The sequence below is a fragment of the Elephas maximus genome, chromosome 8 (genome assembly GCF_024166365.1).
Source record: "Elephas maximus indicus isolate mEleMax1 chromosome 8, mEleMax1 primary haplotype, whole genome shotgun sequence".
Taxonomy (NCBI): domain Eukaryota; kingdom Metazoa; phylum Chordata; class Mammalia; order Proboscidea; family Elephantidae; genus Elephas; species Elephas maximus.
In genome coordinates this window covers 119,267,870-119,293,657 of record NC_064826.1, presented here as the reverse complement: position 1 = coordinate 119,293,657, position 25,788 = coordinate 119,267,870, and the positions used below count along the sequence as shown (strand labels likewise).

Here is a 25,788-nt window from a genome sequence, read left to right as displayed (position 1 = left end):
ATGCCTGTTTTGCTGTGTTGGGAAAGGTCCTAGAATTTTGTCTTGGGTTTATTAATGATTGTTGGCTTTAGGTACTATAGCTGATCTCACAGTGGAGCTGATGCTGAACCGTGGTTGGAAATGTAGTCTGTGTTGCAAACTTCACATGTGCGTGTGATATACGCAAGGGCTGGTGCCTGCTGTGAGGGCGGCGCTCTGGTCAGTGCACGTCTGTGTGCTCCTCAGGCCAGCATTCAGACAACTGACACCCCCGTGGTATACATGATACGTGCTAGTAAGAGGGGAAACCAGGTGCAGGGTCCCCGGCTGTGGTCTTCCAGAGCTCCCTCGCGAGCCAGGACTACCTGCCTTTCCACAGGGATCCATGTTATCCCAGCGACCCTCTGCATGTTCAGCTCTTCCTTTGCTGCTGGGTCAGCTTTGGTCAGATCCAATTTACCTGTCATAATTCCAAGTTGTGCAGGGTGGTTGAGGCAAGGGGAAGACAAAGCAAGACCCATGCATGTCTTCAGGTCCATTCTGAAATTTTCTGGAACGATAAGTGGTGCTCAGACTTCTTGGTTGCCTAATTTCATTTCATATGAACCTACCCAAAAGGAGGGGCTTGTCCCTGCCGTCCAGCTTGAGCCTCAGGGGCTGGTGCTAGAAATAAGCTGGGCTGCTCGGGGCTCCCCTCTGCACACATACCATACCACACACTCATGCATTCCCGCCCCACCTCTACCCACACATACTTCTTATGTCAATTAGGATATGTTCAGTTACAAGTAACAGATACCCGAAGTGGCAATGGCTTAAACAAACAGGAAGGCTCATTCTCCCTTATATACACATTCCAAGGTAGGCACTTTACAGCTGGGTTGTAGATCTGATCCAGGAACCCTGGCAACCCTGTCTCATCCAGTCCACTGCCTGCCATCCCTAGCGCGTGGCCCTCATCCTTATGTACCAAGATGGTAGTTAGAGATGCAGCCATTATGCCTGTATCCCCAGCAACAGCATGAGGAAGGCGAGAAGAATTAGCCATCTTTAAGGAAGATCCCAGAAACTTTCACGTGACCCTTCCATTCATATCTCACTGGCCACACCTAGCAGCACGGGAGGCTGGGAAATGTAGTTTTCATTCCAGGTGGCCAAGTGCTCAGATAAAAATTAGGGGTTATATTGTGGTATAGAGGTGGAAAAGGGCCGTGGGGATGGCCAGCTGGCAGCCAGCTGATTCTTCACAGCCATCTTTCTGCAGTACCCAGCCCTGTACTCAGTGGAGACATTCCACGTGAACCACCCGGGGTCCCTCTGCTGCCACTGCAGGTCTGGGCCACCCAATCCCTTTCCCTCTCCATTCTCAGGCCTTCCTGCCAGCCAGATGCTGCCTGTCTTGCTCCAGGGGCCATGGACAGTATCCCTCTGCGTGTTCAGCTCTTCCTTTGCTGCTGAGTCAGCTTTGATCAGGTTCAATTTGCCTGTCATAATTCCAAGTTGTGCAGGGTGGTTGAGGCAAGGGGAAGACAAAGCAAGACCCTAAAGCTCCCCCTAGGCTTGTGATCCTGGATGGAGGGTATGGCTCACTATGAGCACAGCTCCAGGGGTGTTTTGAGAATCATGACAGAAAAGGAAGAAGGGAGATAGGGCACTAGGTGAAAGGCAGAGTTCTCTTTGCTTCATTTGAGTTTGGGGGATTTTAGAATTTGTAGGTGTAGGGGAGAAGTTTAAGAGGCAAAAGAGTAGAGTGTTGACAAAATGAAATCTGTTAGTATTGGGTGGGCGGGAACAACCATAGCAATGACCACCATTGTTCATTTAGATTAGCATCTACTGTGTTTTAGGAGAAGGTGTTCATGTTTTCCTTTTTTACCTCAGAAAACAACCGTCTGAGGACTTGGGGATGATTGTCACCACTTCAGAGGGGATGGAATTGAGATAGAGCTTAACTAATAGTTCAAAAGTGGCAGAACCAGGATTTGAACCCAAGTGTCTGATGCCAAAGAGTCTTTGCCACTGTGCCAGAGTGCTGCTTTATACCTCCAGAGTCCCCTCAGGCATCTTTCAGTGCAGGGTGCACAGGGCTGCAGGCACTAGAGCCCTCTGATGCTCGACTGAGGTGTGGATGCATCCTCTCTGCACTAGACCCGCCCAGGGTCAGAGAAATCTGAGGGGGGCTGACGCTCTTGTGGACCTGTGGCTGTCAGGTGTGAGAATGAAGCCTGCACTCGTTCTCGTGGGGTCTTATGATTGGGTGGCCTTCTCTATTTGCCCAGCTGGTTCTGTTTCCCACCTTTTCAGCCATCTTTGACCTCACAGCAGGGGCAGTTTCCATAACTGCAGGTGTGTCAGGCTGCAACATGGCCACCTGGTTCTGCAATGTGTGGGCTTGTGTATGCGTCTGACTGACAGCACCTCTCACTGACTGCACCTTGTCCCCAGAGGGACCTGACATCCACCGTTCAGGTACAGGCTCACACGAGGCCCACACATGACATGTGGGGTTTGTCTCTTCTGTCACTGAGGCTGTCCTTTCGCCACACCCAGGGCAGGAAGATAGAGTGGCCCAGCCACCTGCATCTGGCTCTGCACTCTGCTGTGATGTCCATGTCCTCTGTGATGTCATCTAGAGAACGGCCATGGACAGGTCAGCCTTTGGCAGCATCTTCCTCTATGTCAGGGTTGGACAGGCCTGACTTCACTGTAGATCTGGGGTGCAGACCACCAGGCTCCAGGAAAGGGTCAGGCAGGCCTCGAACCTGGGTGTGCATGGTTGGCCCCTGATGGACGTCATATAGGTCTGGGCCTGGCCTGCTTCCTCAGAAATTTATATAAAATATTTTGGAAGACTTTCCAAATGTATCAAATACGTATTTCCATTATAAAATAGAACATACACATTCAGTGCTATTAGTAATTTGAAGAAAAGAGGTATCCCTCACTCTGGCACCACTTTCACGGTGACCTACCCAGCAACTAGGATCTGCACGACTTTCCGTTGCTGCTCTGATCACCTCAGGCAGGAAAGACTTCCCTGCATTAGGCAGGCCTTAGGTGGTTTGCACACACATGCTACTGAGAAAGTCACATGTGGGAGTGGCTCCCCCAGCTCAGGGACATGGCCTCATGCTCCCCAGAGGGGCAGTCCCTGGATGCACTGCTTCACTGGCCACAGGACTGGCACTGGGCTGGGAACAGGCAGGGGAGGGAATGTGTCTCAGCAGCCAGGCAGCCGGCATGCAGCGCTCAGGCAGGGCGGGTCCTTGGCTACCCTCTAAGCTGTGGGCAGCGCAGGGCTGAGAGAATCTCGTGGAGGCTGCTGGATGGAATGGGTGAGCACACATCACTTCTCCCTACTGATCTGATGTTCTGTGTAACACTTACATGGATTGTAAACTCATCTTTTGTTTCCTTTTCCAAAGCCAAGGGTAGGGGAGGAGGTGTGAGAGGGACTTTGGAGAAGTGTGGTGTCTTGAAACCATGTCTGCAGTAACCCTGTTTCTCAGAATACCCAGGACCAGCCAGAATTGAGGGCAGGGATAGGTCCCTCCAGGAATATGAGAGTTAAGGTCCCCTTCACTCCCTGGCCGAGATGAGGAAATCAAGGCCTAGAGAAGGTATGGAGGAAATTATTCATGGTTGCGCGGCTCCTTTTAAAAACACGAACATTTATTCCATTCTCTTGGTTGGAAAAAAAAAAAAAAAAGGAGGTCGATGATGACAAAGACAAAGATAAAATTCCACATTTTCTACTAAGTAACTTATCTTTGTACAAATCATACTAAGTAAGAGGACCTTGTAATTTTCATGGGAGAACATCTAATTTTTTGTAGACAAGTCTTGAAGTCTCTTTGTGAGGAAGTCTCTTTTGGGGCTATTGTGAGTGGAGCAGGCACTTTGTTTGGGGAGCAATGTGAAGGTGCCGTGGGTCTGACTGGGTGCTCAGGAGGTGAGGATGGCACCTAGCCAGAGTGCCTGGGCAGTGGGCATGATACACTGGCTCCAGAGTGGTACCTCACCTGAACTTGGTCCAGCCAGCCAAGGAAGGGCCAAGGAGCTGCCTTCTCATATGTGTGCCCATCTCTCTTTTACCAGGAGCGGCTCCTGATGAGTCTCCTGCCCCGCAACGTTGCCATGGAGATGAAGGAGGATTTTCTGAAACCCCCTGAGAGGATTTTCCATAAAATTTACATCCAGAGACATGACAACGTGAGGTAGGGTTGCCTGGCTTCGGCCTTGTGTGAAGGAAGGGGCAGCTACTGGGCATCTACCCACAGGGAACAGGGTCCTGCAAAAGGCGGGGTGGGGCAGGGGAGTGCATGTGACATCTGCTCTTTCCCATGTTCCCATTTCAACTCCCTGGTGCTTCCTGTGTGGGCTAGAGGGTCAGAACTCTGTCCCGAGAACCAGGTTTGGGCAGGGGCATTTTGGGCTGGAGATCTGTCCATGTCAGGTTCACATCTGAACATGATTCTAGTTGGTACTGGGCTCTGGGATAGGCATTCTCCTGTTCCTCACTGTATTCATCTCATAACATCCCTAAGAGGTCAGTATTACTCTTCCCATTTTACAGGTGAGAAAACTGAGCCCTCAGAGTGAAGCAACTTGGCAAGACACTCTGAGATTTACTTGTTTATTTTTAAGAGTCTATTAAAAAGTATTTTGTTTTATTAAATTGTACATTTCTTTTAAAAAAACTGTTTACCAAGGTGTAATATACCTAGCATGGGTGAGTGTTGCCAGTTTGGGGATCATATTTTACATAGATATGCACTCTGCTGGGAGATGACAGTTTTGAAGGACCCCAACACACTTTTACTTTTCAGTGTTTTTTCTGGTTCTTCTGGGAGTTGATATCAGTCCTCCTGTCCACTGTGCTTGCTGGGGCAGCTCAAGGGTCGAAGAGGCCCCTGCAGACCCCAAAAGTTAAGAAAAACTCAATCTATTGTTCTGTGTCAAGCACTGCATACTGAGTCCTTGCAAGGCTATCTTGTTCATCTGAAATGTCTCGAGAAGGTTTACTGCTGAAGTCCCTCCCCATCCCTGTCTGAGTTCTCACTGAGAGCCAGCTCGTGGACCGTGGTCTTGCTGCGTGCTTACTGGGAAGTATTCTCAGTTCTTACAGGTAGAGCTTATTTACTGCTCTCCATCCTGTGTGGAAGGGACTAGTGTCATCCTTGTTCTTCAGATGAAGCTGAAGCACAGAGGGGTAAGGCCCATGGTGTATGGAAAGTAGCCGAGGAACCAGTACTTGAACTCAGGCAGGATGACACCAGAAATTGAGCTGAGAATCTCCCTGCCAAATTGTCCTGTTCTGTTTAATATGACCACACCCCTGTGAACCATGGACATTGTCACCTCCATTTTATGTATGAGTAAGCTGAGGCTTAGCAGAGTAAAGCCTATATGAATGTCAGGGTTGGGACCTGACCTGTGATTAGCTGACTCTAATGTCTGCCTTGGCATTTCACATTTTGCCCCATTGCCTCTCTTTAATGGACAAGGACATGATACAGGGATCCAGAACCTTACTGGAAGACCAGACCATGAGCACGAGCCAGGCAGCACCTAGAGATGAAGTAAGACTTTCCATAGAGTAGGGAAGGCATCAAATATCCAGAGACTCCTGGGTGCTGTAGGTGGAGGTGGGCAAGATGGGATTGACATCCAATAGCCTTTCCCACAGCTCTCTCCCCTGAGCTGAGGGAATGGTGGAGAGTAACCATTTTCCTTCCTGGCTGAAAAATCTCCATTTTTGTCTGCTTGTGGGCTTCTCAGTTCCGCAGCACCTTGGGGGCTGATTCTGGGTATAGGTCTCACAGCCTGAGAGCAGAGAGGAAGTCCAGGCTGTTGTCACCAATGGAGCTGGTGATCAGAGACATCTTTCCATATCCCAGATATGAATACTTCAGTTTCCTCTTTACAATTCTCATTAAAATCCTCCAGTGTTTTTGCACCACTCCAGAATTAAATTCTAAATTCAATATGCCATTCAGAATTCGTAGCAGGCTGACATCATAGGGAATGGAGGAGTAAGGACCTCTGAAAATCCTCTCCTTATGAAAGCAATGAGAACACTTCAAAAATGTCAAAACCAACTTTCTAGAACTCTGGAAACTAATCAAAGGTGTGCAGTAATCCAGGAAGTATTTATTTAAGAAAAATGGCTAAGTCTCAGTAAGAACAGTGAGCTCCGTGATGTTTTAACTTGCCCTATTCCCATCCCCTCTCGTCAGCTCCATGATAGGCTTGAAAACCAATGACAACAAGTTACAGTGAAAACCAGCATAGTGGCAGTCAGTAGAGGGGTCAGAATGAGGTTGGGACTCTTTCAAAGCCCTATTCTCAAAGAACTGTCATTATTTGACCTGTCTGGATGTTCCCCAGAAAGTCCCACTCACAAGGCTTTTCTTTATTTGACCTGACTTATTGCTCACCCAGTGCTAGCAGACTTTTCCCCAGAGCATTTGTCAAAAACAATCAGCAGCAATTGTTTAAGATCGTAGCCACCTAAGGCAGCAATAACAGTTGAGGCCAACAACCAGCTAATCAAAATTTAAAAGGAAAAATTGTAATGAAATGCCCATAGGGTACTTTGAAAAGCACCAGCATATTTTGGGGAATCTAGAAGGCCATGGGCATGCATAGGGCTGTGTGCATGCCCAGGACTGTGTTTATGCTCAGGAAATACCTTCAAAGGCCTTAAAGTTCTCTCCTGTGCCTAACCTTGAGGCTCAGCACAAGTGGGCAGTGAAGGCTAAGGCAGAGTTGTCAGCTCCCTAGCTGAGTGTTGAAGACATGCCCCAACACTCTGAAAAGGCTGGGAGATTTACTGGTTCCAGATATTTAAGGGAATCTCTGTCCATTCATTAGTTGACCCCTAAGCTAACCAGTCAGAGACTTCAGAGGCCACACATGAAAAAGAATGTAGACTCAATTAAATAAAAAAAAAAAGACTTCACCGAATTAGTTCAGAAAGTCATTAATAGCAACAACAACAAAAAACAGCGGCAACTAAAAACCTTAGGGAGAGGAGAGAATCAGATTTCCAGAATTGTCACAATATATTATTTAAAATATCTAGCTTCCAACCAAAAAATATGAAATGTGCAAAAAAACAACAACAACAAAAACACAAGCAAAACCCCAAGAAAGTATGATCCATACACAGGGGAAGAAACTACACGGTCAATAGAAAGTGTTCCTGAGGAAGCTCAGATGTTGGACTTATTAGACAAAAAAAAAAAAAATCAGCTATTTTAAATATGTTCAACAAGCTAAAGGAAACTGTATCTAAAGAACTAAAGAAAAGTATGAGAACAGTGTGTCACCAAATAGAGAATATCGGTAAAGAAATAGAAAGTAAAAAAAAGTACGAAATAGAAATCTAGGAGTTGTAAAGTACAGTAATTGAAATAAAGAGTTCACTGCAGGGTCTCAGCTGCACATTTGAGCAAGCAGAAGAAAGAATCAGTGAGCTTGAGAATAAATCAATTGAGATTGTCTAGTTGGAGGAACAGAAAGAAAAAAAGAGTACAGAAAATTAACAGAGCCTCAGAAACCTGTCGGATACTACCGAGTAGTTCAATATGCACATAATGGGATTCCCAGAAAGGGGCAGAGAGAGAAAGGGGCAGAAAGAATTTTTGAAGAAATAATGGCCAGAAACTTCCCAAATTTGATTTAAAATATTGATCTATGCGTGTAAGAACTCAGTGAACTCCAAGTAACATAAATTGAAAGAGATCCACAGAGACTAAAAGAATCTTGAGAGCAGCAAGAGAGAAGTGACTTGTCACATACAAAGGAGCCTGAATATGATTAACAGCTGATTTCTCATCAGAAACGTGGAGGCCAGAGGCAGCGGGATGACATATCCAAAGGCTTGAAATAAGACCATCCAACAGGAATTCTGTATTCAGAAAGAATCACAGCAGCACGCCCTGCTATTCCCTCTACCTTGGAACCCTCTTCTCCGCTCTGTCAAGTGGTCCAACGTGCACATAATGAAATTCCCAGTAGGAGAGGAGGAGAGTGTGTTGACATGCACGCTTTCTCTGCTTTTTCTGGCCTTGGTTGAAAGGTTATCTGACCAATCCTAGCTAAGATGACAGACCCTCCATATCCATCTTCCTTGCTTTATTTTGCTCCATAGCTGCACTCCATATTTGAATTTACTCTATGCACTGACCCTCCTCCTTACACCTTGTCTAGAATGGAAGCTCTGTTATTCAGTGCTAAACCCCTAGCACCTGGAACAGTGCCCAGCACATACAGCCCTCAAATAAATATGTGATTGATGATTTAATGAATGAATGAGTTATTAACACTTATAAATTATTATAAATAACTATTGAGCTCTTTATTAGGTGCAAAGTATTGTCCTAAGTGCTTCACATTTGTTAATTCATTTAATTCTACAACCCTATGAGATAGGTACTAGCCTTCTTCCCACTTTACAGATGAAGAGGCTGACATGTGGAGGGATTAGATAAGTTGCCCAGGGTCCCGTTGCTGGAAATGGACAACTGGGCCATCTCACAGGAGTCCATGCTTTCCCCCCCAGCTCCCCTCATGGCCTTTGCTGGGCTAGCTCCTGGGGTCTTCTCTTCCTGGGACCCTTGTGCTCTGCTGCTTACTACTCGAATCATGTGCTCCAACCATTCAGGATCTCTTGTTTGGCAAGTCTCTAGAGTGTGTCTCACCCATCTTATATTGTATATGCTGTTTGCCCTTCTGAATCCATCTTCCTCCCTTTCTCCCTCCCTGCCTTTCTCCCTGCCCCCTCCCTCCCTGCCCCCTCCCTCTAGGCCTCCCTCTCTCCCTCCCTCTCTCCCTCCCTCTCTTCCTTCCCTTCTTGTCTGCCTGCCCTTCTGTCTTCCTGCCTTCCTGCCTCCCCGCCTCCCATCCTCCCCTCATTGTCTGGGTAATTCCCATGTAGGCTCCAGGTTTTGCTCAGGCCTGGCCTCATCTGTGAAGCCATCTTTGGCCTTCAGAGCTGGTGCTGTGCCTGCTTGCCAAATTCTGGGCTTCCACGTCATTGCTTCAGTGCACTCTGTTGAATTGCTTATGTATCTCTCCCCCCTGCTCTGAGCCTCCTCCTCCTGGACTTTGAGCTCCTTGAGGGCAGGGGCCTGGCATGGAAGAGGCACTGCATAAATGTTGACCTGTGTGGATGTAGAAACTGGGGTGCCCTGGGGAGCAAGTTTTCCCTCAGCAAGTAGAGGCCAAAGATAGCACAGATGCTGGGAGCTCTTCTAGCAGGGGTTTGTAGAACTTGATGAACAATCAGATACTGAGAAACCAGCGGATAGAGAGAAGAGTTTGGATGGATTATTATTTGTAGAGGAGAGAAGGAGGGGGAAAAAAGATGAATTCTTAGAGGTGTAAATAAGGCTGAATTGTATACCAAAATGTCCTTCTACCCTACCCCTGCAGTTCTCTTTCTCAACTTCCCAGGATCAATTAATGACACTTCAGATATCCTAGACTCCTGGGCTTTGTTCACCTTATTTTCTTATTCATTCATTCACTTATAACACGGGCACTGAAACCACATCTACTGTGTTAGCTGCTGCGAGATAGAAATTGTGGTTTGCCCCCTCAGGCCCTCACAGTCCTGTAGAGGTGGCCAGCTGCAGGTGGGGGTATAACGGGACATGCTGAGAGTTGTCACTGGGGTAGCACAGCAGCTATCCGCACGTGGAGAGGGGTGGTGGTGGAACATGTGGATGGTTGAGGGCCCAGTCAGGGAGAAAAGCTTGCTGTGGGTCTCCACTTTCTCTGTTGTTGAAAATGCAGATCGGAGTTAAGATGTGACATCACCAAGCTGGATATGAGAAAAAATGTGTCATAAAAGCAACTTTACTGAAATGCCACCTCTCTTTATTCATTTAAAGTCACACCTTTATTCTGAGGTCTCAGAAAATCTCATAACGGTTTACAGTGTGTTCACTGATCTTTCAAGTCTCCGTAACAGGTTTTTGGCTATGTGTGACAAACAGTTGGCCTTGCAGCAGCTCCAGGAACAAGGGACTTACTCTGCCTATGGGATGAGAGCCCTGGAGGTGGGCAGCCAGGACGCTGGCTCAGCAGTTCAGTGCTTGGGCCCACATGACCTTTCCCTCAGTGGTCAGAGCAGCACCCTGGTCATATTACAAGTGCCCTGCCTCCCCATCACACCTATAGAGATTCAGGCTGCTGGGAGGCGTTTTTGGGAGCTTCTTCCAAACCTACAACTCAAGGAGAACTCTCCATTTTTTTCTTTTTTCTAAATATTAATCTGACCCATGGGGTGACCCCATGTGTGACAGACTAGAACTGTGCTCTGTAGGGTTTTCTTGGCTGTAATCATTTCAGAAGCAGATCACCAGGCCTTCTTCTAGGAAGCCACCAAGTGGGTTCAAATTGCCAACCTCTAGGTTAGTAGGCATGGATAGAAGCAAGGATGGTGAGACTACATCTCACATACTTTGGACACATTATCAGGAGGGATTAGTCCCTGGAGAAGGACATCATGCTTGGTAAAATAGAGAGTCAGCAAAAAAGAGGAAGACACTCAATGAGATGGATTGACACTGTGGCTGCAACAATGGGCTCAAGCATAGCAACAATTGTGAGGATGACACAGGACAGGGCAGTGTTGTGCATGGGGTCGCTATGAGTTGGAACCAACTCGATGGCACCTAACAACAGCAACAGGTTAGTAGTAGTCCAGTGCAAATCATTTGTGCCCTGCAGAGACAACGTCCCACAAAACACTTTGGGAAATGCTGGGCTTAATGGTTTTGAAGTTCTCTTGCCTGCCTCTGTTGAGTGGCTGTTTGTATCCCCCTGCTCCCAGTAGAACCTGTGGCTTTGGCTCTGACTCAGTGTGACCCTGGTGCGTCAGAGTAGAACTATGCTCCATAGGGTTTTCAGTGGCTGCTTATTTGGAAGTAGATCACTAGGCCTTTCTTCCAAGGTGCCTGTAGGTGGACTCAAACCTCTAACCTTGCAGGCGGCAGCTTGTATGTGTTAACTGTTTGTACCGCCTTGGAATTGCCTCAGTGGTAACTGGGTTTTTCACCCCGCCAGACCATGGGTGGTGCACATGGTTAATGGGCTCAGCCACAGACTGAGAGTTTGAAGGTTTGAGTCCACATAGAAGCTCCTCGGAAGAAAGGCATGGTAATTTACTCCAGAAAAGCAGTATGACAGAGTGGAATTGCCCCATACAGTTCCCCGGGCTGTATGCTTTACGGGAGTAGATCACTAGACCTTTTCTCCTGTGGAGCAGCTGATGGGTTCAAATCACTGACCTCTCGGTTAACAGCCAAACTCAACCATTGCGCCACCAGGGCTCTTTGATACTAGCTTAAAAAAAAAACAAAAAACTTAGGCACCACCAAACTCTTGTTGCTCACTTCCTTGCTAAGGACTGTGGACTCAAGGAGTCACACAGGGCCGTGACTCCTGATTCCAGGCCTGGGGCTGGCTCCATGCTACCTGCTGGGTTGAGGTAGAATGGGACCCTTCACCTTGAGGGTGCTGAGACAGGGCAGGATAAGAAAGGGGGGCCAAGTTCATAGAAACGCCTAGCTAGCCTAATGTAGCAGGTGGAAGAGGGCACAAAATCGGGAACCCCTTTCATTGTGGAAACCCTGGTGGCATAGTGGTTAAGTGCTATGGCTGCTAACCAAAGGGTCGGCAGTTCAAATCTGCCAGGCGCTCCTTGGAAGCTCTAATGGGCCATTCTGTTCTGTCCTATAGGGTCGCTATGAGTTGGAATCGACTCAATGGCACTGGGTTTGGTTTTTTTTTTTTTTTTTTCATTGTAGGCAAGAATGACCTTTTCCTTCCCTGACTTGGCATTTGTTGACTTCATTTAGGGGGATGTGGGAGGTAGTCTAGGTTCAGGAAGTCCCAAAGTTTGAGAAATGTTTGGGGATTGTTCTACCACATTTTAAGATGCGTTTTAAAGCTATAGAATTTTAAAAATAAATGTTAATTTTTTCTTCACTTCTCAGATTTTCCATGACAAGCATGTTTTAGTCTTGTAAGAAAAGAAAACCGTAGACAGCATTCTTTTTAGAGTCTTAGAGTCTCTGAAAATTGAGTTGTGGGTAGACACAGTATTAGGTTAATCCTAGGTTCTGTAGAAAATGGAAAACAAAGAGTTGTCTTTGAGTCGGCTTTAACTCATGGCAACCCCACGTGTGTCAGAGTAGGACTGTGCTCTACAGGGTTTTCAAAGGCTGTGACCTTTTGTAAGTAGATTTCCAGGCCTTCCTTCCCAGGTGCTTTCTGAGTGGATTCGAACTATCAAACTCTTCGGTTAGTAGCCAAGCACTTAACTCTTTTTGCCATCCGGCGACATCTCAATATGTATAGGCTTCAACACAGAGACCTGTGTTTCCTCCCTCAGCGCACTGAGGCTGGTAGTCTCCTCCACGCGGTAGTCGTGGGACTCTGCCCCCTCCATTTTGAGGCTCTGACAAAGCTTACCCAGGGCCTTGCTCCCAGGGAGGTTTCTCCAGCGTGTCAAAGGGAAAGAAGGGAGTGTGGAGGGGCCCGCACGTTCTTAAAGCTTATTGCACTGCTCACATGCCACTGGTCCCGTCTGTTGTGTGGTTGCCAGGAAGAGGGCAGGGAGAGGCCATCCTGCAGAGCCTCAGTCTTCTCACCTGTAAAATGAGAACAACAAAGACTATTTCCGCTTGCTTTGAGGAGATAGTTTATTTTGAAGGGATTTGTGGATGTAAATGCCTGTACAACTTTAGAGAGCTATTATTGCTGAAATTCGGTGGGTAGTTTCTGTTTGTCGGGGGACAGACCAGCACCCCCTTTCTCTCCACAGCATTCTGTTTGCAGACATTGTGGGCTTCACGGGGCTGGCGTCCCAGTGCACAGCCCAGGAGCTGGTGAAACTTCTGAATGAGCTCTTCGGGAAGTTTGATGAGCTAGCCACGGTAAGCATGGTGCTTTTCTTTGTTTGAATTAAATTTGAGTTGCTTCTAGAATAATAGTATGCCAGGTGGGTTCCACACATTGGAGGTGTGGAGTAGACTGATTGCTAAGCAGTTTTGCCCAGCAGGTCTATGAATCACTCATTGTTTTTAGCTTAACTGTTCACGGATTCATTTCCTTGGACTTGAGCATGACGTTTCCTAGATAAGAAAATGCTTGCCCAAGCACAGCGGACACACTTTTGCATCAAAGGCTTTGGAGACAAGGAGCCTGGCTGTTGTGCATGTGGGCTGTGGGTGCTTCTTGCCTCCCATATGCACTGCAGGCATTGCTGGCCAGCAGCCCCCTTTGTCCTGAGGCTTGCTAATTCAAGGGCTCCAAACCCTTCACTGATGGGCCAGGGTGGGCCCGGGAGACAGAGCCTCCTTTTTCAAGACTTAGGAGAGCCAGCATGTCCCAAGGTGAAGATCGGTGGGTAACACCCCTTGTGCGTCACCGACAGCATTGTGGGTGGCCCAGCCTCTCTCAGACATGGGGCTGGCCCCCCAGAGTGTGCAGAGACGAGCAAGTGCCTCTTCCCTTCTTCCTTCTGCTGTGTTGCCATCCCTCAGGGAGGTGGTGCCTGTGCACCCCACAGAGTCTCTCCGTGTCACCTCCACGCCCAGACACCTGGTGTTTGTGTTGGAAGGCTGCCCTTACTTACGTCACAGCAGGGATCCAGCCAGCAGTGCTGGAGGTAGAGGTGAGGCCTCTACTCCAGGTCTGGGTCCCCCCCACTTCTGGGACCACAGCAACTTGTTCTGATTGGAGCCTCTCGAGGTGGTCCAGATGCCTCATCCTCGCTCAGATGGCAAATAGACTTCCGCTTTCTCACCCTCACAACCAATGCTTGGCTCACAGAAATGGCGGGAGCAAGCGCAGTACACCTCTGCAGCCTGTCCTGCCTGCTGCTTGTCTATTGTTCTAGAGCACATGGTTGGAGTGAGGCTTAACTGGGCTTTTGCACCCCTTGTGCTCTCAGGACACGTCCACTGAGCGCTTTCTGTTTAGTAGTGACGAGAACAAGAACACTAACAACAGCAGGGGTATTAGTGTGCCCTTAAAATGGGCCTGATCCCATCCTTAAGCTCTTTACCTGAATTATGGGCCCATAGCCCTTTACTTGCAATGCCAATATCCAGGAAGCTCTGAAAACTGAGACTTGTTCTAAAATTCCTAGACTGTAAAACCTGACTATTTATAGTCTTTTTCTCACTTTGTGTGAACACCCATGTGTTTTCCTGAAGAAGTCTTCATGTATTGGGTGTGAGGGTGGGGGCAGTACTGCCTCAGGCCCCAGTATGGGTGTACATGCCATATATACCACCACCTTTACCAAAATCCATTGTTGTTGATTCTGACTCATAGCGACCCTATAGGACAGAACAGAATCGCCCAATAGAGTATCCAAGAAGCAGCTGGTAGATTCGAACTGCCAACCTTTTGTTTAGCAGCCAGCCTTAGCCACTGCACCACTATGTCACCTTTACGAAATCTAAATTTCTTAATTCCAGTGTACCTCCTGCTCCTGCAGTTTCAGATAAGGGATTTTCAACCCTTTTTCATTTAGCCCTTCCCACCGTCCCATTCTGTATATGGGAAAATTGAGACACAGAGAAGTAACGTTAATTGCAATGGTCAAAAAGTTGATCGCTTGGTAGAGCTGGCATTCATACCTGGCATCTTCACTTTGAACTCACGCTCTTAACAGTGGGTCAGAATGGGCCCTGGTTAATTGAGGTGAACTTCAGGGGGCATTCAGCAACATGGACATATGATTTCCATGGAGGCAGAGAGGCCCGGCTGCAGGTAGCACTGAACATAGGGCATCTCGGCCAGGGCATCTCTGGCTTCATGGAGGCAGCAACACTGGATTGAGCCTTGAACAATGGGTGGGAGCTTACTAGGCAGAGATGAAGGATGGAGGCCCCCAGTCAGGGGCACTACTGTGCAAGGGCTTCCCCCTCCTGGGTCCACTGCCAGGGGCACTGGATGCTGAAGCCTTTGAAATGCCAGGCTGGGCAGTGGTGGCTGCCTCTCATCCACAGCAGACTGACTGTCTGGATTTTAAAGGCCCTCCTGGAACCTATCCCATGTGGGATCTGCACCAGGCCAGGCTGCTCTGACAGCCACAGCTTCAACTGGGCATACCATATGCACTAAGCAAGAGGTACGGTGGGCAAATCCCAACTTCACTGGTAACTGTGTGGTAAGGATCAGCGTGAGTCCAGTTCCCACCTGGAAATGGATTCAGGTCTTACCTTCTCACTTCTCTATCCTTGTCACCAGCCACTCCAAGTGGCACTCTTTCTCATCACCAGCCACCTGGGTCTAGGTTGGGGGGTATCAGCTGCATACTCGAGTCCAGATAATTCCCTCCACTTCAGACTGTACCAAAACCAAACCCTTGCCGTCAAGTCGATTCCAACTCATAGCTACCCTCTAGGACAGAGTAGAACTGCCCCATAGGGTTTCCAAGGAGCAGCTGGTGGATTTGAAATGCTGACCTTTTGGTTAGTAGCCGAGCTCTTTACCAGACCAGTTGGCCCCTTTTCTCTCATCCCTAGCCACCCAGGGCTGGGTAAGGGCTCACAAGTTAAAAGGACACAGTCCTTCAGACTGTCAGATAGGCAGATGCCAGCCCTGGCTGGCTCTCACTGCCCCTGTGGGTTCCACAATTCCCTGGAATGACTCACAGAGTTCATGGAGACTATACCATGCCAGTTTGTCATAACCAGAAAGGATACAAAGACTTACACAGATCTGGGAGGGGTTGTGGCACAGAACGTCCCTCCCTGGGGGATGCATTTACCCTCATGACAGCAGATGCTCTTCTCTCCAACCAGGAAGCCCATCTGAGCCTCTGTGTTCTCCGGCTTTTATAAGCCAGTCCACATGCTCCTTTGTCAGTAATGGGGTAGGCTCCCTAGCCAGACAGGTGCCTCAGGGGTCATCGATTACTAAAAGGAAATCCTCTAAGGCCAATTTCCCGAAAACTGAGGGCGAAAGGCCATTTAAGGGAACTCAGCGTACTGTGCAGTGTTTCACTGAGACAAATAAGCAGAGCCTGCAACAGACACTCCCTTGGCTTCACAGTCCCTGCTTTCCCCATGTAGGGGCCTGATTTTAGGTCGCAGGAGCCCTCTGAGGGGGTCCTCTCTCTGGAGTGGTCTGCACTCTTGGAATCTAGCCACACTGGCCACATGGCCTGAGGGACTGCTGGCGGTCCCTCCTCCCTGGCACTTGCTGGCTTTACAGTGTGCTAATAACCAGGTGTGTTGGGGCTGGGCTGGAATTGCACTGCCAGTCTGGGAGCTTCGGGAGCCGCCTGTCGCAGTGAGCACGCTTACCAGGTAACATCAGTGTTCTGCTCTTTGTTTTCTTTGCTACCCATGGGGCTATTTGGAATACATTTTATTGCTCACAACAATAATCACATCAGAATCTAATAGTGGCAGAAATGCCCCTCTGCTTCCTGAAGTTGTTCTGCCCTCCCTAAGATATTGGGCCAGGCAGGCAGGCTTATCCAGAAAGACTGGAGCACAGCACTGCTGTGGGGGCTACTGGAAGCCTTCTGTACATGGATGGAGGTAAAGTAAGGGAGAGATGTGGCTAGGTGTCTTGGGACTACAGGGGAAGACTGGGAAGCAAGGCTTGTCCCCCGCTTACTTGCCTGGGCTCTGCTGGACTCTCTGGTGCCTGCCTCCCCTGCCTTATAGGGAGATGAAGCCAAGTTCATGTCCTTGTTCAAGCTTGAGGTAGGGACATAGGAGATCCCGTTGTGGCTGGTTTGAGGAGGGGGCAGAAGCTCAGTTAAGGGGAGTCAGAACCTTTCCCAGAGGAGCTGGCAGTTACAGAAATGTCTTAGAGAAAAGAGCAATCTTTCCATGATGAAGAAGGGGTGAGGAGTGGATCTGTGCCCGGGACTGGCTATGCCAAGGCAGAGTTCCGAAGGGTTACTGTGGAAAGTGCAGGGACCCCAGGCCCAGGTTTGCCTGAGACCCCATAGGCTGAGCCAGATGGTAGTAAAGCTGGCTTAGATTGGCTTTAACTGCACAGGTTTGGAGCACTGGGTAGAGGTGGGAGAGCAGTCCATCTGTGGCTGCAGAAACATGGGATAAGTGAAGAATCATGAAGGTGGGATGAGGTGGAAAGAGGGCAGGAGTGGGAGCCAGATGGGCCCTAGCTGCCTTCAGGAGATTCTGAGTGAGACAGAAAGGGCCTGAGAGGTCTGGTTGTAGGATGCTGCTTACTCTCCTTCTGGATTGGCTGGTGGGGCCCTTTCTCATGTAGCACACTGAATATTCTAGGTCAAGGGTCTGTGGCCCCTTTTTGGGAAAGGTTGGAGCAGGATGTTCCCTCTCCATGAAGGTGGTGGTTCTGGGCCTTCCTGGGGCTGGATGTCCTCAGATGGCCTTGAAACCTTTTGGGTTTGGCCATTTGAATTTTCCCTCTTGATCTATTGCTGTGATGCACTCTTAATAAGTTCCCGTATTCGTCTCTCCTCCTCTTGCTGGGGTGAAGGAATGTGGGTGGGGAATCCCTGGTAGGATTCGGGTGAGGCATAAGGAAGTCGTGAAGGATGTAGGTGTACCCTGTGTCCATGTGGTCACTCCACTGCCAGTTTCCCCTCCCAGTGAAGCCTCTCACAAGGGGAGTTCCAGCCCCTTGCCTGTTTTGGCCAGATGCCAGAGTGTGGACGAGTCTCCCTGACTGAGGGCGGAGGGCTGGCAGACACACGTTGCCTGCTGCTCCTCCTATCCTTCCGTTAGGAAGCTCCTCCACTCTGTGGCAATGGGTTTTTTTTTTTTACAGGCACAGAAGCAGCAGGGGCAAAGACGGAGTGTAGGGCAAGGTAAGGTATGCACGCCTGTCTTGGTGGCAGAAGGGTTGACCAGGACCTAGTGAACACAGAAGAGGCAAACAACTTGGACCGTAGTGAAATGCAAGCTCAGGGTATGGTTGTGAGACATTCTGAAGATGTGCAGGGTGGCAGGGTAAGAGCAAGGCTCAGCCCTGGGGTGGGGAGGAAGGCAGACTGGGCAAGTAGGAGGCAGGGATGCCGGTGGGGTGTTGCTGAATCAGGGTCACCATGGAGAATGAGGTTAAATCTGAGAATGGAGGCTGGCAGGGCTGGACCACAGATTCAGACCTCCAAAGAGCCAACCTGGGGAAGGGGCAGTAAGCTGTTCTGGGTGGTCATGGCTCCAAGGGGGCCAATTAGGCTCACAGATAGAATGGCCACCGGGAGGCCTGGGCTCCTTGCATCCAAGGAGGCTGAGAGCCAGGCAGAACTCCATCAAGTATGCTATGGGGATGGCAGTAGGCCGCAAAGCTCCCTAGCTCTGGAGGAGGCATGATTCCACAGGCTGCTCGGGCTGTGGACATGGAACCAGGAGACTAGGGCTTCTTCTCAGAGGAGAGGAGCAGAAGGAGGGCTGGCTCTGTTGAGAGGGCTGAGAGGGACTCCTCAAAATAAAGTGGCCCTCGGGCTTCGGCCTTCATTTGACCTCTCTCTCAGTATCATTTGATACAACTGACAGGACTTCTTAAAACACAGCCTTCTTTGACTTTTCATGTGTTCTTTTTGCCTTTAAAGTTCTCCCCTCATTTTTCTCCTGTGTTTTCCATGTGTGGCAGGCAGAATCCTAAATTAAACCCCCAAGATTCACATCCCTTATCTATTCAATTAGACACTAAGCTGGGTGCTGCTGTGAAGGATTTTGCAGATGTGACGAAACCCCAAGCCAGGTGACCTCCAATCAGGAGATTATTTGGGTGGGCCTGACCCCATTAGCTGAGCCCTTGAGAAGCAGAGTGTTTTCTCTGGGTGATTACAGAAGGGGAAGTCAGAAACATGAAGCACGAGGGGGATTCAAAGCACCATTGCTGATTTGAAATGGAGGATGTCACGTGCCAAGGAACAAGAGCAGGCCCCGACTGACAGCCATCAAGAGACGGGATCTCCATCCTACAGCCACAAGGGACCAGATTCTCCCAATAACCCGAGGGAGCCTGGAAATGGATTCTTCTCCAGAGCCCCAAATAAGAGCCCAGCCTAGCCAATGCCTTGATTTTGGCATTGTGAGACCCAGAGCAGAGAACCCAGATGAACCATGCTGGACTTCTGACCTATAGAACTGTTAGCTCATAAATGGGGAATGTTTTAAGATGCTAAGATTGTGGCAAGTTGCTACACAGTGTGGAAAAATGAAGACACCAGGGTAACTTGGACCCAGTCTCCAGGATTCAGTCCCAGTGACTCCTCCTCAGCATACCTGCCCTGAAACTCAGGCAGCATCGCGTGTTTTTCTCAAGACCCGGTTCTTCCTTTGTGATGTGCACCCCTGTTGTGTGTCTTTCACCTGGAGGGCAGGGTCTTCTCCATTTTGTCACTGCAGTTTTTCAGTTTGCTGGACCTGGAATGCAGAAAGAACTCATAATTTGTGTGTTCTGGCATTTGTGTGTATGCAAGCATTGTGAGTGTGCAAACATTTCTATGTGTGCAAACATTATGTGTGTGTAGGCATTCATGTGTGTACAAGCATTTAACCTCTACTTCCACAGCCCGTGATGCTCTTGAATATCTCATCACTGAGGCCTCTGCCATGTGCATGGTGATACTAAACAGCAGATGGACCTTAGTTGGTTTAGTACTGCTTTTAGCATCCTTCCAGACACCACTTCTCAGACAGTGTCCCCTTTACTGCCTATTCCCAGCAGATTGCCGCCACAGCCGGTCTACCCCTGCTCTTGAGCTAAACCACTTCCTCTCAGTGAATTGTTCTTCTTCAGTTCCCTGTCCTCCCACTTGATGTCTTACCTCCAAGTGCAATGGACTCAGGAGAAACTGCTTTATTACGTTATGTAAGTTCTCTTGCTACAAGAACGTCCAAGCGCCCTTCCCATGTAACACTAGAACAATTTCACAGACTCATCGGAGGTTTGAGATGGAGAAGACCTTGGATATCTGTTGACCCAGCTTTCCAAGTGCAAGTGAGAACAAACTCTGGGGAGTGGGGAAAGTGCCCACCCAGGGCCATATGCTGCAGCACGGTGGGGAGGCGGCACCCAGCTCCCTGCCCAAGGAGGCATCATTTAAGGAGTGACCCAGTAATAGTTCAGATTTATAGAAAAGGGAAATTCCAAAGCAAGGGACCCTAGAAGGGAGAGTTTAAATGTCAGTGTTAAAGCCCATCCTATGTACAACTTATGCTTGGAACAGTTTGGTTTTCTGGTGAAGTTAAATTCTTCAGTGTGAGTGAGGGCCCAAGAGTGAGGGACATATCCTGTGTTCCCAGGGTCTGTGACTAAACCATAGGATAGTCTAGTTGTGTCTACATCCATTACACAGCAGGCCTGAGAGCCATTGGCAGCTGAGGTCAGCTTCATGTTTTTGTGACTAATGTGGTTGTTTTTGAATAGTTTTTCCTATAAAATTCATATTATATAAGAAACAAAACCAAGACTTAATTAAAAGTTTAGGAGGCTTCATAAGAAGTATTTTTGGGACAGAACTTCATTTTTTAATTAATAATTTTCAACTGGGTTTGAACACTCCCTGAGAGCAGTAGAAGAGCAGGCCCCTGGGGAACTGGCCCAGCCATCACAGAGTGCTGTGAGTGGGGGAGGCTGATTTGGGGAAGGGGAGGAAGCCTGGTGTTTATGACTGCAGACTCTACACCCCGAGCAGGAATGGGCATCCACACCACTGAGAATGTGTGCCAGTCTCACAGCAAGAAATGCTCATTGTCTGCGTGGGAAAACCAAAGACGAGTTTGGGGTCAGGGAAGTTAAGGGGTTTTTCCACATTCACACAGTAGAGGGGAGATTTGAACGCTGTTCGTCTCACCTCTTTTATGTCTTCTATAACACAGGGTATATGTTCTGATGAATCACCACATTTTGAAATTCCACACAATAAAAGTTAATGGGGCTGATGGGGAAAATAGGGGGGCAGGGGGCAGGAGACTCTAGGCTTTTCCTAGTTTCATAATACACAAATATACACACCAAGGACAAACTCAGTAAAAATGCTCTCACAGTTTTAAATACCTTAAAATTCCTAATAAATGAAGAAATGCACTAGAAAATATTACACTTTTCCTTGGCAAAGGGACATGCAGAAGACTTGGTGGACCTGGGTGTGTTCAAGTGTGGGGATTTCTGAGTTACAGAGAAGAGGAAGATGAAAGGTGTTTCAGTTACCTATAGCTGTGTGATAAATGTATGTGTATTATCTATGAGTGTGTGTCTATGTGTATTTATGTATATACAAAACCCCAAAACAAACCCGTTGACATCGAATTGATTCCAACTCATAGTGACCCCACAGGGTTTCCAAGGCAGTAGATCTCAACAGAAGTAGACTGCCACATCTTTCTCCCGCAGAGCCACTGGTGGTTTCGAACCATGACCTTTCAGTTAGCGATCTATTGTATTAACCAGTGCACCACCATGGTACCTGTATTCCTTTGCGAGTCCCTGCATTCGATTGGAGGCAGTTTCATTATTCTCTTGATGTTATTTGGTAGCAAAAAGTATCATTAACTCATGGTAAACTTAGAATTGAGCTGACATGAGTTTTTGTTTGGGGGATTCTGTTCTTCAGTTCACATCTCGTGTGGGCCAGTGTGTGTTATGGACACTTGTTGCAGCATGTAGGTATTACTCTCCCCCAAGAGGGTTGCAGAGGATTGGTTACTTCCAGAACCCATGGCTGCTCAGTGGCTTCACATCACCTAGCTCCACAGGTAGTTCTTGGCCAGAGGTTGGCAATCTTGTGTGAAGGACCAGGTAGTAAATATTATAGACTTCGAGGGCCAGATGGTCTCTGTCATAACAACCCAATGCTGTCATTGGAACATGAAAGCAAACACAAGTATATTTAAGCAGATGGGCACACTGTGTTCCAATAAATTTATATATAAAAAGAGGAAGGTGATCTGCAGGCTGCAGTTTGCCAACCCCTGCTCTAAGCTATGAAGCGCTGAATGGAGTTAAGTTTATTTTGAAAATTGCATTTGCCCTGTCTTCACTGTGTGCCTTCCCAGCACCCGGGAGGCTGCAGTTGGGTTGTTGGCCCCAGGACCCATAGGGAATGCTCTGGGCATTTGGCTCATCATGATGCAGAGCCCAGCAGTGCCCTTTATCCCTGGCATTGGTGCTGGATGGCAGGGCTTAGCACTGCCAGGTGGAGGCCAGGCCTATACCTGAGCTGGAACTCACCTTTGAATTCTCCTGGCTGGGAGCCAGCTAGAGCTGCAGTCGGAACACAGGGAGCAGAGGGGCAGTCGGAACACAGGGAGCAGAGCTGCACAGGCAGGCAAGCCTCTAACCTAGCGAGCACCGCAACGCATGGAAGCACTGCCCCTAATAACTGAAACCTCTGCTGCCAATACCGGCTTGTTCCCCAGGGAAAATGTACTTTAAGTTTGAGCAGAAGGGAATCTTTCCTGCTCTTTAGTGGCACATTGTGAGTGGGGTTGGCTTGGCACATGTGCCATGGCTGTATAGGCGCAGAGGATAGGCAACACGGGGTGCTGCCTCAGCAGCCAGCAGGAGGCAGGATGGACATGCCGGAACCACAGTAAGGTGACGTAGGTATCCCAGCTAGGGGTGTGCTGTGGCCACACCGTTGACGGGGCTTAAGAAATGGTGACATTTAACTGTTGTACAACACAAGACAGCCTAGGTGTGATGCAGACCGTACCCAGCGCAGCCCTGGACCCCTGACCTGACTTAGAAGATACGGGTTTAGCAATTGCTAGCTGCTGCCCACAGAGCCTCCACTGGGAGGTGATGTTGCCATACACACTGTAGACCAGGGGAGTTTATGACTTGGAGGAAGAGGTAAGGACATCAAGGCCATGGCAGGAGGCTGTGCAGAGCAGGCAGCGGGCGAGCACTGGAATTTACCCACGAGAGCATGGTTTTTCTCTTTGCGAAAGTGAAATACAGAAAACAGTGAAGTTTTTCCAAGGCCACCCTTCTAAGAAATTACAGTTAAAAACTTTAGCCAAACTTGAAAGCAGAGACTCAAAAAGAGTTCATTGCAGCACCGTTCACGATAGCCAAAAGATGGAAGCAACCTAAATGCTCATCAACAGCTGAATGGATAAACAAAATGTGGTATGTACATACGACGGAATACTACTCAGCCAGTAAGAGAAATGAAGTCTTGGATGACATGCTGAGTGAAATAAGTCAATCACAAAAGGACAAGTATTGTATGACCTCACTTACGTAAAAAGACAAGAAAAGGCAGATGTGTAGAGACTAAAGTATATTAGCAGTTACTTGGGGCAGGAAGAGGGGGAAAGTGGGAGTTAATAGTAGTGGGAAAATTGCATTGATTAAGGGTAATGGCTGCACAGCAGATTATTGTAATTGCTGTCAATAAGTTGTACTCCTGTAAAAAGATGAATTGGCAAAAAAAAAAAAAAAACCCAAAACAAAACAAAAACTTCTAGCCAATTTATCACAGCTTTATCTTTTATTTTTATTTTTTTAAGGCAAACTTTTTTTTGTTTTGGTATCTTCAGGAAAAATATTTATTGAGAAAAGTTCTAAGATTTGTGTATTTCATGAGTGACTTTGGTGTACAGAGTGAATCTTCAAGTGTTCCTAGGAAAGGTTTCAATGATAAATCTGTTTCCAACCATCTGCCATGCTTGTGCTAAATGCTCCCCTAGCCACCAAGGCCCGTGACTTCTACAGGTTAAGCACTGCTAGGGTAGGTCTGTCTCTTTGTCCCCACAGCATTCCTGGCTGTCAGCACCCCTACTCCCTGCAGCAGCTTCCTAATGGGCTGCCCGCCCTGGCCTGGCCTTTGCAGATGGCCCCCTGCAGCTAGGGTGGACCTGTGCATAGATCCCTTCTTTAAAACCTGCCCTTGGCTTCCCACTGCCTCGGTGGCAGAAAAGGCTCTTTTTTTGTTGGTGTTAATAGCTTTATTGAGGAACAATTGATATATAATGAACTGTCTATTTTTATAGTGTACAGTTAATAAGTTTTGACTTACGTATGCATGCATGAAACATCACAACAATCCAGATAATGAACATATTTATCGCCTTCGAAAGTTTCCTTGAGTCTTTTGTAATTCCTCCTCCTCCCCTTCTATTCCTTCCTCATCCTTGTTGCAGGCAACTACTGAACTACTGATCTGATTCGTGTCACTATAGATTAGATAGGTAGATATGGAATAATATAGAGATATGTGGAATAATGCAATATACAATATACTATTTTATCTGGCTTCTTTCATTTGGCATAATTGTGTTAAGATTCATCCATGTTGTTGCCTGTATCAGTAGTTTATTCCTTTTTATTGCTGTGTAGTATTCCACTGTATGACTATACCAAGGTTTGTTTATCCATTCATCTCTTGATGGACATTTGAGTTCTTTCTGGGTTTTAATTATTGTAAATAAAGCTGCTATGAACATTTGTGTACAAGCTTTTACATGGGCATTATCATGGATTGATCTGTGTCCCCACAAAATATCTGTGAACTTGGCTAGGTCGTAATTCCCAGTATTGTATGATTGTCTACCATTTTGTCATCTGATGTGATTTCCCTGTGTGTTGTAAGTCCTGTCACTATGATGTAATGAGATGGATTAGTGGAAGTTATATTGATGGGATCTACAAAATTAGATAGTGTCTTAAGCCAGTCTCTTTTGAGATATAAAAGTGAAAAGTGAGCAGAGAGACATGGGAACCTCATACCACCAAGAAAGCAGTGCATCCTTTGGGCCTGAGGTTCCTGGGCTGAGATGCTTCCAGACCAAGGCCAGATTGATGACAAGGACCTTCCTCCAGAGCTGACAGAGAGAGAAAGCCTTTCCGTGGAGCCGATACCCTGAATTTGGATTTCTAGCCTACTGGACTTGGTTAAAGTCACTAGATGACTAAGACAGACATGTACTTGCTTTTCTTTTGAGTATATAACTAGGAGTGAAATGGCTAGATCGTATGGTAGATGTCGATTTAACTTTTTAAAGAATTGCCAAACTGTTACCCCAATGGTTGTACCATTTTACGTTCTGACCAGCAGTGTATGAGAGTTCCATTTCCTCTACATCTTCACCAACACTTCATATCGGAAGTCCTTTCAATTGTAGCCATTCTAACAGGTTATGTGGTAATATTTCATTGTGATTTTAATTTTAATTTCCCTAATGACAAATGCTGTTGAGTGTCTTATTGACCATCCATGTATCTTCTTTGGTGAAATATCTTTTCATATCATTTACTCACTTTTTTTTCCCCCATTAGGTTGATTGTTGTCTTACTGTTGAATTTGGGGAATCCTTGTATAGTCTACTTACAAGTTCTTTTTTAGATCTAGGATTGGTAAATACCTTTTTCTAGGCATTGGCTTGTTTGTTCGTTCTCTTAACAGTGTCATTTGAAGAGCAGAAGTTTTTTTTTTTTCATTTCGATAAATCCAATTTATCAGATTTTTCTTATATGAATTGTAATTTGGTGTTGTATCTAACCAAATTTCACAAAAATTTTCTCCTGTGTTCCCTTTTCAAAGTGTCAGAGTTTTAAGTTTTACATTTAGGTCTATCATCTATTCTGAGTTAATTTTTGTATATCTTTTTTTTTGTATATGAATATCTAATTGTTATAGCATCATTTGCCGAAAATACTGTCCTTCCCCCCACTGAATTGCCGGTGCACCTTTGTTTAAAATCAGTTATCCATATATGAGTGGATCTACATCTGGATTCTTTGTTTTGTTTCATTGATGTATATATCCATCTTGGCACCAGTAGCATACCACTTTGATCACAATTGCCCTGTTAT

At 47.3% G+C, this 25,788-nt stretch overlaps 1 protein-coding gene across 2 annotated transcripts in view; it reads left to right on the top strand.

The window, feature by feature from the left end:
• Nucleotides 1-25,788, top strand: part of ADCY1 (adenylate cyclase 1) — a 258,513-nt gene that overhangs the window by 89,596 nt on the left and 143,129 nt on the right. For both annotated transcript variants that reach the window (XM_049894205.1, XM_049894208.1), the window contains exons 3-4: nucleotides 4,078-4,196; nucleotides 12,821-12,932. In XM_049894205.1, the coding sequence (XP_049750162.1) occupies nucleotides 4,078-4,196; nucleotides 12,821-12,932 (231 nt within the window). The remainder of the gene's footprint in view (nucleotides 1-4,077; nucleotides 4,197-12,820; nucleotides 12,933-25,788) is intronic.